Here is an 18572-nt window from a genome sequence, read left to right as displayed (position 1 = left end):
CGTGAGAGTGAAATCATACCTTTGAACGTGGGTACTTTTGGCCCTGCTGCTAATATTTGGCTTTTGAATTTGGGAACTTGGGCCATGGCTGTGGCAGTTCTCAATCTTTGGCTTCTTCTTGCAGGTGCTGTGGCAAGCCCCCAGCACACCTTTTCTCTGTAGTAAATAACTTCATGATGGGTTAACATGGCACAGCGTACATTTCAGTCTTTATAACATCTTATTTTATTTTTTATGCTCTGTGGGCATCCTGACAGAGCAATTACTTTTATTAGTCATATAAAATGATACCTGCTTTGGGATATTAATTTGATTTTTAAGCCTAGTAAATTGTCCTGCCCACCAAGGAGGCACCCACTGTATTTCAGATTTATGTATAAACATTCAGTTCTGTTCAGATAGCAAAAGACTTGACAATATAGTGTATTTCACAGGGTCTCCATGAAACACTTCCTAATTTATATACTCTATGGACACTACTATGGGACATTATTCCTATCTTTTGATAGGAATAATGCTAGATGTTTCCTTGGAAAAAAAAATCAATCTTGTGTAGGCCGTCTGATTTAGCCAGAGGGGCATCTCACAAGATGTATGTCCTTCCACATAAGAGAAGTGCTACATTTTAAAAAGCAAATGGAAATATGGTTGTTGTTCGTACTAAGTAATTATCATACTAATAGTAAAATTGACATAATAGAATTTATAATATTAATATTTTTTATTAATAGTAATAAGGCACTTACTATTCTGTAGAAAATGTGCCTCTAGGATAGGAATGTTTTACCCTCTCTTTGCATTGCCCCTCTTAATTTACTCGTAGAGAGAAGCCTGAAGAAAATAGGAATTTCAGCCACCTCCCCTGCAAGTTGGTGTTTGCCAGTGGTCATCCTTGTAGTGCTGGGAGAAAAGGGCTCTAGTACTTAATCCCCTTAACTTCGTCAGGATGAGACAGCACTGAGGTCCCAGAGCTGACCAAGACTGCTTCATCAGACTGAGGCTTCAGTGGCAAGTGCTCTTCTTGGAAAATCCAGAGTTTGCCATAAGACCATTTTATGAACAGTACTTTTTTAAATCCTCATAATCAAAAAGGTGGCTCCCAGGCACGCACATGTGTTTAGAAAATCCCTGAACTGCAGGGGTTTGTCATCAGCGAATTCCTTAACACCTAAACTCAGCCACATCCTTCTAAATCTTCCTTCTGAAAGTAGCTAAAAATCCTGCTTCCAGAGAGTATCTGCTTGGAGGAACAGAGGGAAAACTCCTCATTCCTGTAACTGACGAGGCTCCTCTGCGCTCAGGGGCTCCCTCAGGCTCTGAGGTCCTTTTGTGCAGGATTGCTCCAGGAAGCCTCTCCTTTGTGAAGGCCAGTCCTGCTGAGAGGATTAAATTGGCATTGTACTCCTTGGCATCCATTTGTGCTGAGGAAGCAGGGTGGCAGTTGGGTATTTCAATCTTGGTTTCAGTTATAAGCATTTCATTGTCAAATGTTATTGGTTTATTATGTGATAATTAAATACGAGTGATCAGGCAGTCATCCTGCCAAAGCAGCTGCAGCCGATTGAAACCAATTCCATTCTTGCTGCATGGTTTCAGAGGTGAAAGGAGTGATCTATTTGCCATCCCCTTCTTTTTTTTTTTGCTGTCCTGTTGCTTTGGTATCCTTACTAGTTTCAACATAGCAAAGTAAGCAAGTAATTAACAGACACAAATCAGAGCAGGGATCAGTGTGAGGTCAGGGCTGCTTTGCCTGTAGCCCAGCTGCTGTTTGCTGAATAACAAGAGGAGCACATTGCTGTTCATCTTGTGAAAAGGGGTGTTTGTTAGTGATGAAATGCATGTTTTGGTGAAGTTCGAGCCCCTGCGTGCTTGCAAGCAGGGGTTGAGCAGCCTCACGGTGCCTCCTCTGTCAGTGTTGCAATGAAGGGAGGGCCAGGGGCCAGGCTGGACACCGCGGTCAGCATCCGATATGCCATGGTTGGCTCGTGATACACCATGGCTGGTATCCGATACACCACGGTTTGTGTTCAATATGCCATTGCCAATATGTTCATTGCCCAATATGTTGTGGTTGGTGCCTGATAACGCCATGGTTAGTGTCCAGTGTGCCATGGTTGGTGTCCAGTGAGGCACAGTCAGCATCTGATATGCCACGGTCAGTGTTCAGTTTGCCACAGTTGGCATTTGGATGCCATGGTTAGCATGCAACATAGGCCACAGCACGCAGAAGGACATCTCCTTGGGGTGACTGCAGGGACTGTTTAAAAACTCAGCAAGGTAAATAAGATACAGCCATAGATACTGAGCTGAAGCAAATGTGTTTTCAGTAGAGCCGTGCTGATTTATGGCCCTGGCCCTTAATCTGTACATCTTATTCATGTGGTATGTTTATAAATGTGAAGTGGAACTCAATGGGAGTCAACTGCTGAAAAATGGATGCAGCCATGGCTTACAGCCTTCAGATGGAACTAGCTAAAAATAGTCAGTCTTTCTGGAAGGAGAGCTGTAATGAAGCTCTGCTTACCTCCCATCCTACCAGAAGCACCAGAGTTGCAGACGGAATGGAGTAGGGGTGGGCAGGGGACTGTGGGCAGTCAGTGAGAGCAAGTTCATGTCTGCAAAGCTTCTACATGCTCAGCGTCTATGGCTGGTGGATCTCTAGTGGACTTTGCAACATGAGGACTCAAACAGGGCCACCACCACTGGCATTTGTGATGGGAATGTCCCAAAGCCATGCTTGTGTACGGTGGTTTGCTGGATGCTGTGTATTGTAAGAAGGAGATGTAGTCAAGTATTATTTTTCCCTCTTCCCCAAATGTCTCTAATGCTAAGGCAACCAATAGGTGACACCCACTAATAACTCTACTACCCAAGAACATACTTTTGTGAAAAAACCCAATGCCTACTAAACTATATGCTGCCTTCCATTCCAACAGTTTGTTAAAATCGCATATAGAAGTGACTGCTGAACGATTTTAATTTAGCTTATCATTCCTGTAAATCAGACGCAACCCACCAGTGTGGCTTGATCTAAATAACTGAATAATAACAATTAAAAAACATTGATTTTACATGTTTTTGCTGTTGGCTGCTGAGCACCCACCTCTTAAACTGGGCTTTTTAAGAGTACCTTGGAGTTGTGTGCCAAATCTCAGCATATGATGTACACTGAATTTAACCCCTCTTTCTTTATTAATTTCTGCATGTCCTATTTAAAGAATTTATTGAGAATTTTTTTCTATCAGTGGATTATTCTGAGGTATGTGACATCATTACCAGCATTTCTGGGTGGATCGTGGACTTTTTTGTATTTTTGGTGTTTTTCTTGGTCAGATATGAAACAAAAATAAGTATTTAATCAAAGCAATTTTTTATTCCCAGACTATTGTTAGAGGAAATAAGCCTCGAAAGGATACTTCAATCAACGGCCTTCTAGAAGAGTTTGACAATATCTCAGTGACACGATCCAATTCCCTGCGGAAGGAAAGTCCTCCCACCCACCACCAAGGAAATGCAAACCATGTGCCAAGGCACCAGGAGGAAAATGGTTATATCACGTATTCCCAATACTCCAGCGAGTCAGACACTACAACAGACTATGTTGTGGAAAAGTATCGGGACAAGACTCTCTACGGGGAAGAGTTCGACAGGTACTACAAAGGGAGCTATGCCCCCAAGCAGAATGGGCACATGATGAAGGTGGCTTCTCGGGACATCTATTATTCAGAAGTGACGCCCCTGCAGTCAGACCTCTCCAGGTTTCTCCCAGATTACCACCCTCACCTGGAGGCAAAGCCCAAACCGCTGGAATACGGTGGCCTGAAGCTGGAGTATCAGCGGATCCCCAGCGGATCCTCCCTGGACTATCGAGATCCCTTTCCTTACATCTCATCCAGAGCATCAGTGCAGAGTGAGTGCCCCAAGGAGAGGCTGGAGTACAGTGTCAGTGACTGGGGACATGGCCTGGGCAAGGATGATTATGACAAGAGGCCAAAGTCATCCTACGTGGATCCGGCGAGCCCTCAGCCAGCAATGAGGCAGAGGTCCAGGTCAGGCTCTGGGCTGCAGGAGCCAGCCATGCCCTATGGAGCAAGTGCTTTTAAAGCACATCAGCAAGGACATTCCTACAGCTCCTACACCTATCCCCGCTTGTCCGAAACAACAGCAGGCATTCCCAAGGTAATGTGGCATCCCTGGTGACACTGCTACCTCCCTAAATTGGGAGTGTGAAAAGTTAAGTGCATACAAAAAATTAAGGGCAGGTGATGCTGAAAGTGGATGGTATCGTCCCTGGGAGCTGTGTGGCTGCTACTCAGGAGGTGTTGAAAACCCACCTGCTTTACTCAGATGTTTGAAAATGGATGTCAGGGACCAGTGGGTTGAAGATATTTATTACAAGGCAGGTTTGGAGCTGCCCAGTTTCTGGGGGTTTTACCTGGGGTCTCCAATAACCCTCAAGTTCTTTGGCAGTTAATGTAGTGTTAGGAGGTTGTACGCCTGTGCAGGTGTCAGCTGGAGGTGAGGAGCTGGTCTGGTTTGTTATCAGATGTGTTTGAATTGTTACTGTGCAAGGCTCAAACCTCTGTGTTTTAATATTTATATTACATTTATGCTATACTGACATTACAAGATTTATTAACCCTTTGTGCTAATGTAAGGGTTTACCCCTCTCTCCTTTGTTTTTAAGCACTGAAATTAAACCAAAGCAGCTTCTCTCTCTCCCAAGATGTTTTAGATGTAGTTAAAAAAAAGAAGGGTTAAGGTACAAAAAAGCATTTCAACCATGATATCTACAGGCAGCTCCTTTGCAAAAATCTGCAGCCTGCTCTGCCTTTTTTAAGTCATATGAGGAGTATGACCCATACAAGCTATCCTACCCGAAGTGCAATAGTTTGCTGTAACTGTTTATTCACTTAAGAGAATAATGCTTTTCTTACATGTGTGGTCACATAGCTGATGATGATGGCTTGCTTAAACATGTAATATTCTGCAAGAGGTGTTTTTCTTTCAGTGTAGATTGCATTGAACATTACAGAGTTCCCCTATCAGGGGGTGCCGAGATGATTGGTCATTTTTCCAGGGCTGAAACAGTCTTGGGTTGCTGTGACTTACCGAATGTGCTGAGGTAGGTATCTTGTTAGTTGCTGAGATCCACTCTGCTCTTCAGTAATGATCTGAATCGTGCATTTTTTGCTGAGAACATGATCCTCTCCATCTGCAGGCCCTGAAAACATCCCAGTTTTCTGCAAATCCACAATAGCTCCATGCCTGTGTTTTGTTTGCTCAGGTTTGGACTGATTTGCTGATCCTGGGGTGCAGATTTATAACCACAGTATGGGGAGCGCAATGCATTTTTATTCCACATTGTATTAAAGCACAGGGCTGGGCTTTGAGAGTTGAGGATAAATTGAGGGGGAGTGGAAGAGTTACCAGGTCTCTTTGCATGGCTTTCCTTAGCTGAGGCTGTGGTGGAAGGGATGTGTGTGAGTAGTGAAATGTGGCATTAAATATGGATTCTGGAAGTTGTGAGGAAAGCCTGGAACAGGCTACCTGCCATTTCTTTCATTTCAAACAATTATTTTATCAGAGTTTAAAAAGGAGGAGGACAAATCCATTAATTCATAGACTCTCTTGTACCTACTGCTGTCAGCTTTACAGCATTCAGTAGGACAGGAGACAGAGGTATGTTTTATAGGACTCAAAGCACTCTAGACAGTTTGAAAAATATCCCATTAAAATGCAGTAACAATTTTTTAATTTTTTTTTAAAAAAAGCCTCCACGCAAGATTCATTGTGAGCTGTTCATCTTCTCAAAGCATCAAAAACACTTCTACAGCCTTGGTGTATTGAAACTTGATGATTCACTGTTAAATGCAGCAGTTTCAATTCCCAAACCCATCCCCAGCTCCTGAAAGTGAATAGCAGTTTCTTGTCTTGCATGATTGCTGAGGAGCCTTCTTTTCAAGGAGTTATTAGTAAGATAATGGTTCATCAAATGGATTTACTAAGTGAGAACCAGGTCTCAAAACAGATATTTTACAAATGAGATTGGCTTTTGAAGTATAATTAAAAGGGGAGAAAAAACTAAGCAGTAAAAAAAGTCAGCAGGCACAAATGTATGCCTTTAAAATGTATTTTGTAAAGATGTTAATTTTGGTTTGTAAATATGAAGAGCAGACTTACTTCAGTATCATTTGCCTGCTATAGATGCCAGATAAATCAATTGCCTGCCCTGTGATTTCATCAGTGATTTCAGTGACTTCTGACTGCCGTGCATGGGACCATGGAGGTGTAGGAAAACAGAGGGTCAGATTTGGTTCCCTCCAGTCCACCCCCCCGTTACCTGCCTTCTCTCCTATTCCTCCAGAATAACTGCAGTAGCACTTGCATTGGGTCACATCACTTGCTGTGACAGCCTCTTGACAGAGGTAACATCCCACTTTGTTCAATAGAGTCTTCTCAATAGTGTCACACAACATCAAACCCATCTCACCAAGTCTGCTTATTATATAAAGGTTTTATCCTATTTTTGGATGCTTTTGATACTTCATCTGTTCCTTTCACTCTCCTTTTCATCCCAGGCAGTCCTCATCACTTTTTGCAGCAAATCCTATTATTCCAAAGCTCCTTTCCCTGTCGTTTTTCAGTAGTGGCTCTCCATGACCCCATGAAACTGAAACCTAAGCAAACCCAAATGTGTTTTACCTATGCTGAAAGGTGAGCTGGGCTCACCAGGGGCTTCCCAGTCCCCCAGGAGCGTCTGGGCTGCAGCTGCCAACTTTGCCACATTCCAACTGCAGAGGCTGAAGGGCTGCCCAGCAGCTCACCTGGCCAGGAAGGTACATCCCCCTGACCAGCACACAGGTGCTGCCACCGCCTGTGATACAAACTGAGCATTGCAGTCATCAGAGTTGAAACTGAAATCATAGAATCATCACAGACTGGTTTGAGTTGGAAGGGACCTTAAAGATCATCTAGTTCCAACCCTCCTGCATGGGCAGGGACACCTAGATCAGGACACTCCAAGACCCATCCAGCCTGGCCTTGAACACTTCCAGGGATGTGGCATCCCTTCACAGCCTTCCTCTGGACTTGCTCCAACACCTCCATGTCATTCCTGTGCTGGGGACTCCAGAGTTGGACACAGTACTCCAGCTGAGGTCTCCAGAGAGCAGAGCTTAAATGAGTTTAGACATGGAGTTAGGGCCACCTTTTAACAAGGAGCAGAGCCAGCTGCTGACGTGGCTGCGTGCGGATGCAGGATGCTGGGAGCCAGGAAGCAGAGCCCGGCAGCAGCAGCAGCAGCGGATATCTCCTCTCTCCGCCTCACCCTGATGGATGTCATGTCAGAGCTCTGGCTGCTCCTTTGACCTGATCCTGAATGAGAGCAGGGCTGGTTTATTCTTTCCTTTGTAGTTTTAAATAATTTCCTTTCAGGAGGTAATTGCATTCAGAAGCAGGAATAGAATTATTAGTAGAATAAAGTGGGTTCGATTTTGCCGTGATGGGAAGCACTGCGTCAGGACACAACCTTGGAGGAGACATTGAGCTGATTTACTCCTTTTAGCTCCTGGATTTTTGTAAGAAGTCATGGGATTCAGAACCTGAATGGGTTTGCATTGTACTGAAATGCTAACTTAAAAAGGCTTTTAAAAATCCATAGCAAGCACACCAAACCCCTGAATTTTCATTTTCAGATTTCACTGGGGAATTTGCTTTTGTCAGTGTATCAAGTTTAGGATGTACTTAGAAATATCAGGCACGGGTGAAGCCTCAATTAAATCATTAATGTGGATTTATCCAACTTAAATCTCTGCACAAGGCTTTCCCCATCTCAGTACTTTAAAAAAAAGAAGTGTATTTACAGAGAAAGCAGTAATTTATGTCCCTGCATACACAGATATATAGGACAGGGCTAGATTGAGTTCCCCTCCCTCCACCAAACCATCTGAGCACTTACTTCTTTGTGTTAATTAGTTTGGCAGATGTAATGTCCTTCACAAAATTCATGGTGTCTCTGACCCTCTTCTGTTTTATGGCTACCCCCTGCATAACGGAGGAAGTGAATTTATGGTTTAATCACGAGTACGTTTTGCTTAAACAAAACCACCATCCTCGGATGTGGCTGTGTAACACAGTTTCATGCTCGATGGAGGCTGTCTCAGATGCACGCAGACTCCAGCTTCGCTTTTCCCAGGGAAATCTCAAAGCAGCCCCTCTGGAGAGGCATCCCCTCTTCCCCTGCGAGACCTCACGCCAGATGTAACAATGAGCACATTTCGCTCACGCATGAGGTGGGAAAAGCACTGACATAATATTGCACTCAGAGGCTTTTCTCCCTGTGACTCCAGCTGGAAACTCCTCCTCACTGTGCAGCCGCCTACAGTGATAAATTGATGCTGCGGCAGATTTTTTTTTTTCCTTCTTTTTTTTTTCCCTCTTTTTTTTTTTTTTTTTTGCAGTCTTAGCATAAAACGGTCAAATGATGTTCCACCGCAGAATTCAATTTCACAGTTCAGTTGGGTCCTTGATTACACTGCCAAATTCAGATTAATGTGCATTTAACTAACATGGATCAGGGACTCCTGGCCGGCAGCCAGCAGTAATAGTAGCAACCCTGAGCTGTGTAGAGTTTGCTGCTCTGTCCACCCCTGTGCACCGCCACCAAAATTGATTGATTAAATGAATTCATTGCCATAATTATTTGTAATTGTGCTACATCAGGAGCCTGTGTCAAACCACCCCCCTGCCCCGAGGTGCTCTGTGCGTCGTCAGGAGTCAAATATGTTGTATCGTAAATGTGGAGATGGAGATGCTCTTTTCTGGAGGGGAAAAAAAAAAAGGTATTTTTTATTTGGGTTGGGTTTTTTGTCTTGCCTTTTTTTTTTTTTTAAGTTTGGAAAGAAGCAAATTTACATTTGCGATAGTGAAGGATTTGTTTGCTTTCAGTTCAAGGAGCTTGGAAAAGCCTGGAAAAGAAAAAGAAAGAAAGGAACCTGCAAATGAACAAGGCCTCTCATTGGCATAATTTTATCTGTGATTGTCTCTGATTTCAGATGAGTGGGTTTTGTGACACTGCAGTTAAGTAGCATGTCACCCTGGAAAATAATTTAAGAAAAGGTAAATTGAATTAAGCTCCTCATTATGCTCATATATGCAATCACTCAGACAGCAGCCAGTAGCAGAGCAAGTCAAGAGATGATGGAGATTTCAGGGTACCACCACCTCTGCAAGAAGAGTTTGGGTCGTTTTTTAATCACCGGTGAAAAACATAAGGAGGGATTAAGGACTGAGGGTCAAAACCCAGGAACTGATCTTTGAAAGGAAAGACACTGATTGGAATTTCCCAAAGGGCTGCTGGTTGTGGAAGGGATGAATTCTTGGAGGAAATGGCTCAGAGAGGACAATGGAGGTACAGATCAGGTGTGCTTCTTTGATCATGTATTTCTATTAAACAAAGGTTATTATATCTACAAACAGGTACCTGGGCAGAAAAATGGACCCGAGATGCGCAAAAGATTTCGTGGTCTTTCCTGGCCTCCTTTTAGTGCTGACAAGAGCACAGAACTCAGTGGTCTAAAAATCTCTTTTCAGATGCAGGGCAGCAGCATTGCATTGAGAAGAACAGGTACACGTTGTGCTGGCACTGTGTTGAGGAACTCCAGGGGCAAACAAGCTGGGCCGAGTGGTGGGGGCTGGATGGCCAGCACAAAGTCTGTCTGTTCACCCACATTCACTCCTCTGCTTTTGCATTGCAGGTGGATTATGAACGAGCGCAGCTGGTGGTGAGCCCTCCCCTCTCTGGCTCGGACACATACCCTAGGGGCCCAGTGAAGCTACCTCAAAGTCAGAGCAAAGTCAGCTATTCAAGCAGCAGCTACCACTACCCACTGGTCTATCACAAAGCATCCCACTATCACCAGCCATCTCTCCAGCCCAGCTCTCCCTATATTTCCACCGCCTCCTACCCCAGCTCCCCAAGTATCACATCAGGTGCTTATCCTCCACCTAGCTGGGGATCCTCTTCAGACCAGCAGCCTTCCAGGGTGTCCCACGAACAGTTCAGAGCTGCTCTGCAGCTTGTGGTCAGCCCTGGAGACCCCCGGGAGTACTTGGACAACTTCATCAAGATTGGGGAGGGCTCCACAGGGATTGTCTGCATCGCCACTGAGAAGCACACGGGAAAGCAGGTTGCTGTGAAGAAGATGGATCTCAGGAAACAGCAGAGGAGGGAGCTGCTCTTTAATGAGGTACCATGGAATCTTAGAATCACAGAAGGGTTTGGGTTGGAAGGGACCTGAAAGCCCCTCCCTGCATGGGCAAGGACACCTCCCACTAGAGCAGGTTGCTCTAAGCCCCATCCAACCTGGCCTTGAACACTTCCAGGGATGGGACATCCACAGCTTCCCTGAGCAACCTGTGCTAGTGTCTCACCACTCTCCCAGTAAATAATTTCTTCCTAATGTCTAATATACATCTCCCCTCTTCCATTTTAAAGCCATTGCCCTTGTCCTGTCACTCCATGCCCTTACAAAAAGTCCCTCCCCATCTTTCCTGTAGCCCCTTCAGGTACTGGAAGAACGCTGTAAAGTCTCCCCAGAGCCTTCTCTTCTCCAGGCTGAACAGCCCCAACTCTCTCAGCCTGTTTTCATAGGTACATTGTTTTGGATGGTGTAATGGGTTTTGCAGGCAGTAAGCTCAACAGGAGATGTGGGCCAGATGGCAACCTGAAGAGCCAAAGTAGTGTCTTTCTAAAAGAGCTGATGAGTCCCATGCACATCTATGCTGTATAAATATTGTATAACCAGACCAGTTTCAAATGGCATACGTCTCCTCCTGGCTTTAAACCTGTAACTCTGTAAGTCAGAGTAAACAGCTGTGAAATCTATCGGCTGGTCCATGCCAATAGATTACATAGATTATATAGATAATAAGCACCAGTTTATTAGGTGCACAGATATAGCCCAGCTGCCTTTTTCAGAAGACTGTTTTATTGGATAGTTCATTCTTCTGAGATGGAGGATCCAAACTCACCTGACTATTCAAGAAGCACATGCACCGTGATCTGGCATATCCATGCTTTTTGTTTCCTCCCTCCTTCCTCTCCTAACCACTAGCAGTCCCTTTCTTGATGGTTGCCTAGCAAAGAGCTGATGGTCCCTTTTTCATGAAACCATCTGTGTTAATTCCCACATCTCCTTTCCTGAGTGACTGCAGCCAGTTCAGAGCCCACAATGATGAACAGGGGATGATTTCCCCCTGTACGTAATTTTAGATTTAAGAACACTGGTTCTCATTTGGCATTTTTTCACCCATTTTTTTTTGGTGCTGCCTCTTCCTTCTACAACTCAAAGAATCTTTCCATTTTTTCTTCCCTTAAAGAAGCCAGTGGTGTGTATTCTCTACTCCCTTTTTGAGATCACTCATGAATATGCTGATCAATGCCAAAAACATGGCAGATTCCCAGGGAAACCTCTTGTGAGAACAAACCATTTGCTTTTGTCCTTTGTTTCCTGTATTTTAAGAGCATCTTCCCCAGCACATGACAGACTAGTTTCTTTAGAACCTTAAATATGTCACATTTTAAATTAAAATATTAGTTTTTAAGAAACTTCACACAGTTCTCCTTTGCACAGTCTGTGACTGTACTGGATATTGTGGATTTGTTTTGGCTGTGCTGGAAGACTGCACTGAACTGTGTTGTGGTTGTGCTAACCAAGCATCTCTTGAATGGCAACATCTTGAAGCAGGTCCTGCATGCTGTGCAGGACCAAGCTGCTTCCCTGACACGCTCCAGTCACTCGTGTCATCCCAAAATTTCTTTTCAGCAGTGCTGAAATTCCTCTGTCTGTAATGAAGCCTTCCCTGACTGTTGTTTTCTCTCCTGGTCACCTCTCTGATGTCCCTCAGTAACACATGGTCATAGTCTCCACCTTGGCTGGGCTGTTTCTGTGGTCCCAGTTCTTTACAGCCCCATTCAGCTGTGGGATTTGAGTTTTCTTCGGAATATTCCCTGCTTTTCCTGCATTCTGTGAAAATTTTGTGCAAAGTACCATTTGATATGTGATGAAGAAGACTTTGACGGGTTGATCAATTGGTCAGGTCAAAAAGAAAATAAATCTCTGTTGTGCTGAAAGCAACTGGCAACAAAAAAAAGCAATTACATAAACAACCCTGTTCCTGTAGTCTGAAAAACATCCCAGTTATCCACCACTTATAGCAACCAAAGATTGTTCCTTCTTCTTAATGCGTTTACGATGACTGTTATTTTTATGTAAATAGATTGATTTTGTTTATGGCTTGGCATAAGGATTAGGGTGGGTGTGATTCATAGCAGAACCTTTGCTAATCACTAAAAGTACGGTGAAAGCAAGGTCAGAACAAGTGTCAGATGCAGCTTGTAGCAATTCACGTATTGTCTCTTTCTTCCTCGCAGGTTGTAATCATGAGAGATTACCATCATGAGAATGTGGTTGACATGTACAACAGTTACCTGGTTGGCGATGAGCTCTGGGTTGTGATGGAGTTTCTGGAGGGCGGCGCTTTGACCGACATCGTGACTCACACGAGGTGGGTTCAGGGGCGCTGAGTCCCCACAGCGTGAGCCAGGGAGGACAGAGATGCTGCAGCTTTTCTTCATGGATCCATTCCACCATGCCTCACCCTCTGCTGAGGGAGGCTGGGTACCTCCAGGCTCTATGTACCTATTTTTATAAATCTTTATTACTGTGTATTAGTATAGACAAAGTACATACATACGATATTAAAACACAGACATGCCTGGAATATACCCTCATGGAAGAAATATAGACAAAAATATAAATATGCATGCATGTGTATAGCTAAATATATGTGTGTGTGTATGTGTATAATTTAATATATATATACACGCTTAAAAATATACTGTAGCATGCTCACTTTATGAGCACAAATAAGCCACTGCAGATGAATGCCTGTCAGTACTGGATTTTTTTAAATAAAAGGGAAAAGAAGTATCTGAAAGGTCTTCCTGGTAGATGGGGGTTTGCCAGTGCTTTAAAAGATAATTTAGCAGTGAGATTACTTTTATCCATTAATTCCTCAAATAGTCAAAAAAAAAAAAAATCACTTTTCCCTGTTGGGTGATCCATATTTTGTTTTTGCTGTCGTAACTGCATCAGTTTTAAGAGTACTTGCTGTCCACACTCATAACCCAGTAACTGTTGTTAACTGCAAACCAAGCCAAAGGCAAAATGGGGAAAAGATTTTTGTATCAGAATATTTGTGCTTATGGTTGAGCTTGTTCCCATATTTCAGCATAAACATCACAGTGTATGGAACTGCTCTTTCTTTTCTGAGTAGAGACATTGGATTTTACAGCCCTCTTCACATCTGCTCTTTGCTCATCTTTTCCTGATAAGCAGGATAAAATGAGATAGACAAGAGGAAGTCTTTATTTAATTTCTTCCTCTTGAATGAAAAAAAAAAATCATTTCCCACACCATTGCATTGGGAGTTTATTTAAGAGAGCAAGAAGAAAAGCAAGGAATAGATTAGAACAGTTATCTTCTCTCACCATTTAATGATACTCTTAGATCTTAACAAAAGCAGAGTTGTAACACAAGTATTTTATTTTTTAATATTGCCTTAGCTGATGTGCTGAAATAAATCAAAACATCGCAAGTCGTTTGTTAGCTCCCCAAAACATTAAAAGCTCTGTCTTTTAATGACAGGCATTTAATGGCAAACAGGGGTTCCTGCAACACCACTTCTTAAGGGCTGTCGTCTATGTTTTTTTACTCTAAATAGTCTTGCCTAAATCTTCTGGGTTATGTTTTTTTACAGTGCATGGCCTTTCCTCTAATACTTTGCTAAAATACTGCACATGAAATTCAAGCAGAAATCTCCACAGGTGTTTTTCTGCTCACATAATAAAGATGCTGGGGACATCCAGCAATGGGTCAGGATACGTCACCCATCTCAGCCATCTCCGGGATGGACAAATTAGGATTCTTGCTATTTATTTTTCTACTGCAATACCCTGGGTGTTTTCTACATACATCATAAAAGCAGAGGAAAAGCTCTTGAACAGCTACACCCAGGGCCTGATGTTTTGTCTGCACAATTAAGAGTATTTTTCCTCATATTTATTCCAAGTCTGTTTCTATCCCAGTAGTGATTTACCCTCCTTGGCAAGCAGTAAGTTTACTGTAAATAGGCATTTCAGTATTTTCCCAGAGGGAAGCAGGCTCAGTGTAACACGCCACATCACACAGCATACTCTGCTTTTTTAGTGCTGCAGGAAGGCTTATCCAAACCTCATTGTAGAGTTATTCCTCATACCTCATCTCCCATTTTTTCAACAGAAATACGACCAGAGAGTCACTCCACAGAGCTGTTGCCTGAAAGATCTCAGGGCTCACCGTATGCTGGGGTGAAGGGGGACTTGTGCCTCCTTGCTCCCCTTGCCCGCCGACTTCATTAATGCTCAGCTTGTTTTTTTCCACCCTGCTCTTTCAGGATGAACGAGGAGCAGATAGCGACCGTCTGTCTGTCTGTCCTGAGAGCCCTGTCCTACCTGCACAACCAAGGTGTCATCCACCGCGACATCAAAAGTGACTCCATCCTTCTCACGAGCGACGGCAGGGTGAGCACACAAAGTTTCCCCTCTTCTCTTGGGGCAGGCATGAAAATAGGTGTGCACATTTGAAGTGACAGTAACTTAGAAGAAAAAAAAAACGATAATAAGCCAGGCGTATGACACCAAGGGATATAACCTGTGAGTAACTTGTTAGAGAGCTGAATCAGAAGAACACTGGCCTGGGCTGGCTGGTGATTGACATCTGCGTTGCATGCACAGTTTACAGGGGGATGGAAGCTGTCAAAAGGCAGTGGCAGAAGAAACTGTACCATGTGGGTGGTGGTTAGGTGACAGGAGACCTTCTTTTTGCTGCAGCACTCCTACTCTGATGCCTGTCAAAGAAATTTTCTTTTTACTATATTAATTTAGTTATCCCTTAATCAGCAAACTTCTAGGCATTTGCTCTGTTTTCCCAAGCAACATCAATCTATGCGGCTAGAAAATATTTTGCATTACTGCTGAAAACCTTCCCTGATGGTGAGAGTAGCTTTTTTTAAACCGTAGGTACACTTACAAGATGCTCAGTAATACCTGTCCTACACTTCCATTTAATTGGATGGGATGCTTATGACAGTGAATTGGCCTTTCTTTGTGTTGTTAGTGAGTTGGGGGGAGAGGGAGAGAAAATGCTGGACATGACCTGCTCAGTAAAGCAAAGTAATGTTTGCACACAGAATATTACGTCAGCAGTGTTTGGACCCAAAGGAAGTATTATTTCCTTGCAAGGAGAATGGCAGGTTTGGGCAGTGGGATTTCTGGGCATACACAGCAGTAACACATGAGGCACCTAAAGCTCGAGGCACCCAAAGGCTTGGTTGGAGGGAGGCATGTCACTCTTAAGTAGAAGACCCTGATTTCTGCTTGAGTTAGGTACTACTTTGATCTCCTCCGGTAGCCCCCATTGGGATAATTTTAGTAGAAATTAATGCACTCCTGGCCAGTGAGGTCTGTAAGCAGGACTTTAGGGGTTGCTCCACTGGCCTTACACACCTGGTCAAAGCAAGACGTAGCAGGTTGGTCTGGAGCCACACCTCAGTCTTCTCCTCCACAAAGTAAAACTCCTGGCTGCCCAGGCCTGAGATGATTTCCTAAGCAAAGGCTCGACTTTTCAATTTGATTCCCATGTTACCAAGGGAGCAGGATCTTCTTCTCACAGCAGTCATAGCAGCTCCCGTTAATCCTGTCAGGGAAAGAAAATTCCATGTGTGTAGGAGTTTTTTAATCCCTGTTGCTGAAATAGCATCTGATCTACTCTCAGGGTCTGCATACAGTGCCTCATTATACTCATTACTCCAGTACTTACTATCTGCATTGCAGATTTCTTCATGGCTGTGTTGTGCAATTATCTTTTTTTAGAAAATCGTCTTCTTTTATGTACTCGAATGAGCAATAGATATGCAAAATCTCTTATGCTCCTACAAAAGAAGATTGGGCTCTGCTTCCAAAATATGCATTATTTCTTCCATTCTTCAGCCTGTAAACTGGAAAAATAAATTTAGCACAGAAAATTTGGCTATTATTGGCTTTGTTTTAGGAATACCAACAATCATTTCTCAATTCTGTTAAAAATAATACCCTCAGTTTTTAAAAAAGTAGTGTATGTACTGAATCCAAAAGAAAACAAATCAGTGCTGATCATAAAATGCTGCTCTACACAATGCAGGGATTTATAAAACTTGCCACTTCAGTTGTGCTGGGGCTGTTTGGGCTCATTTCATATCCCCAGGCACAAAGTGCATGATTGGATACACAGCTTATGGATGTTGGGCATGTGTCCCTGTTGCACTGTGTGGTGTATAGCTGAAGGTGAAGGGCTTAGCCTAGTGTCCAGGGAAACCCTTACAGTATCTTCCAGGCCTCCAAATAAATAGTTGGGGGGAAAATAAATAAAAACAAAAAAAATCCTAGCCTTGAGGAACAAGCTGCTTCTGGAAGAGGGTGATGCCAGCAACACTCAGACCAGCTTGTTTTGGTTGGAGGCTGGAGGAGTTTTCACCTTGGCGTTGTACAGCAAAGGGGAGGGGAAAGGCAATAATTTTCCATAATTTTTGTTGTTAAAAAAAAAGAAAAAAAGAAACCTGGCATAAAAGTGTGAGCAGGCACATGACGCAGGAAGAGCTGCTCTCCGGAGTGCTTGCGTATCCCATTATTTCTATTTCAGGTCACTGCCACAGCCACTCAAGGACAGTACCATCTTTAATTCCTGAGTTCCCAGCCAAAGGGAGCAGGTCCCTTTATCTCTTACAACCATTTTGGAAGAGTCTTTCCTGCCTCTCCCCAAATTAGCTCCCTTGCTGCATAAAGGAGATTGGTTTTTTTAGTGCTAGTTCACAGTATGAGGTCCTTGTCTTGAAAACTCCTTGGCAGGGGGTATTGCTTTTTGTGATCATGCTGTGTATGGTAAAAGAAAAAGGGGTGAATAACACTTGTTTCATCTGTTTTCTGGCAAACGCACAGATCCTATACTGATATAAAAAATAGGAGTGGTGTGTAGCACTTACAGTATATATCTTATTGAATATATATCTTATTGAATATACATGCATAGACTACAAACATGGGTTCTATATATATGTGATAATGCATTCATTATCCTAACTGTTACTTCAGAATTTTTTGCTTGCCTATTTTTTAAATATTATAAGCAACTTCTTATCACTTCCACATCTTTTGCTGGTGGCAAGGTAATGAGGCATGACAGGCCATCTTAGTAATGAGCACCACTGACACTGTCTCCTGCTTCTTCCTTGGTTTTGATTAGCCGTGTGTTTCCCAGTCTGTATTGCTGTCTCCAACCACACTTCCAAAATAGTACTGCTGTCATATCCCAGGCAAGTGTTGCAGCCCTGTCCCTGTCCTCCCAAGCTGCAGCTGGAGATATGTCTGTCAGAGGAATGTGTGTCTTGGAGGAATCTGCCTGGTTATTCAAGAGGAACTTTTTCTTTTCATCTGCTTTTCAGATAAAATTGTCTGACTTTGGATTCTGTGCCCAAGTGTCCAAGGAGGTCCCCAGGAGGAAGTCTCTGGTTGGGACACCGTACTGGATGGCTCCGGAGGTGATATCCCGCCTGCCCTATGGAACTGAGGTGAGTACAGTGGGGCACAACACCCACCCAGAGCAGCTCCTTTCTCTTGGCCACCCCCCTGCCTGAGCCCTGTCTGAACCCTGAAGCTCTAATGCACTTAGGCAGATATGCTAAACAGCAGCAATTATGTTTGCCCCGGAGTGCTATGTGGTGCCTTGTTCTCAAGTATTTCTCCAAGACAAAGTCATTCAATAACAACTCCATTTAGTGCACTAAGCAATGTGATGCCTTTAGATAGTTTAGCTTGAGGTGCTGCAGTACAAGGAACTGCCATCATTTCCATATCACAGAAGACCCTTTGATGATCTCTAATATCAAGCCTGCAAGCTGGAGCTGCAGTTACAGGTGTCTACACGTGCATATGCCAAACCAGCAGCCAAATCACATGCCTGTGCTGCACAGCCAGGTCACAGCAGTATTGCAGAGACCTGCAGGCAGAGATCCACTCTGTTTTCATCCAGCTAACGCCCAGTATCCCCTGCCTCCAGGGAGGAGTGCCAGCAAAGGCACAGGTGTGTAGGGTCCCAAACACAGGAGCCAGCTGTGTGACTTGCCACCCTCTGTTGTGGCATTCATCTCCACATCAGCTTATTCCTTGCAGTCATTGCTATCATTAGTTGAGAGACAGGGGCGGGGAGGGGGAAGAGCCTACCTATGGGAGCTATTTTAAGCACTTCCAAATGGTCTCAGAAAGGCAATTCCGACGTTTTATTGGAGCCCTTCAGATGAGCCCAGAAAGGTGGGGACCTGGCAGCTCTGCAGTGCCGTACCCCGTCCGTTAGGAAACTCTGAGTCATGGCACTTCTGCAGTGCCAGCCTGGGAAGAGCAATCCTCAGTCCTGTGCTCAGCCGTGACAGTGACTCAC

General features: G+C 43.8%; 1 protein-coding gene across 1 annotated transcript in view; it reads left to right on the top strand.

Annotated features, from left to right (window-relative positions):
* PAK7 (p21 protein (Cdc42/Rac)-activated kinase 7) overlaps window positions 1-18572 on the top strand; it is a 42740-nt gene that overhangs the window by 22090 nt on the left and 2078 nt on the right. The window contains exons 3-7 of the mRNA XM_010007146.1: window positions 3382-4179; window positions 9759-10250; window positions 12437-12570; window positions 14500-14626; window positions 17581-17706. Of these exons, the coding sequence (XP_010005448.1) occupies window positions 3382-4179; window positions 9759-10250; window positions 12437-12570; window positions 14500-14626; window positions 17581-17706 (1677 nt within the window). The remainder of the gene's footprint in view (window positions 1-3381; window positions 4180-9758; window positions 10251-12436; window positions 12571-14499; window positions 14627-17580; window positions 17707-18572) is intronic.

Source organism: Chaetura pelagica, unplaced genomic scaffold (assembly GCF_000747805.2).
Source record: "Chaetura pelagica isolate M959 unplaced genomic scaffold, ChaPel_1.0 scaffold111, whole genome shotgun sequence".
Classification (NCBI taxonomy): Eukaryota; Metazoa; Chordata; class Aves; order Apodiformes; family Apodidae; genus Chaetura; species Chaetura pelagica.
Note: the sequence above shows the minus strand (reverse complement) of the source record. Positions and strands in the feature narration are given on the sequence as shown.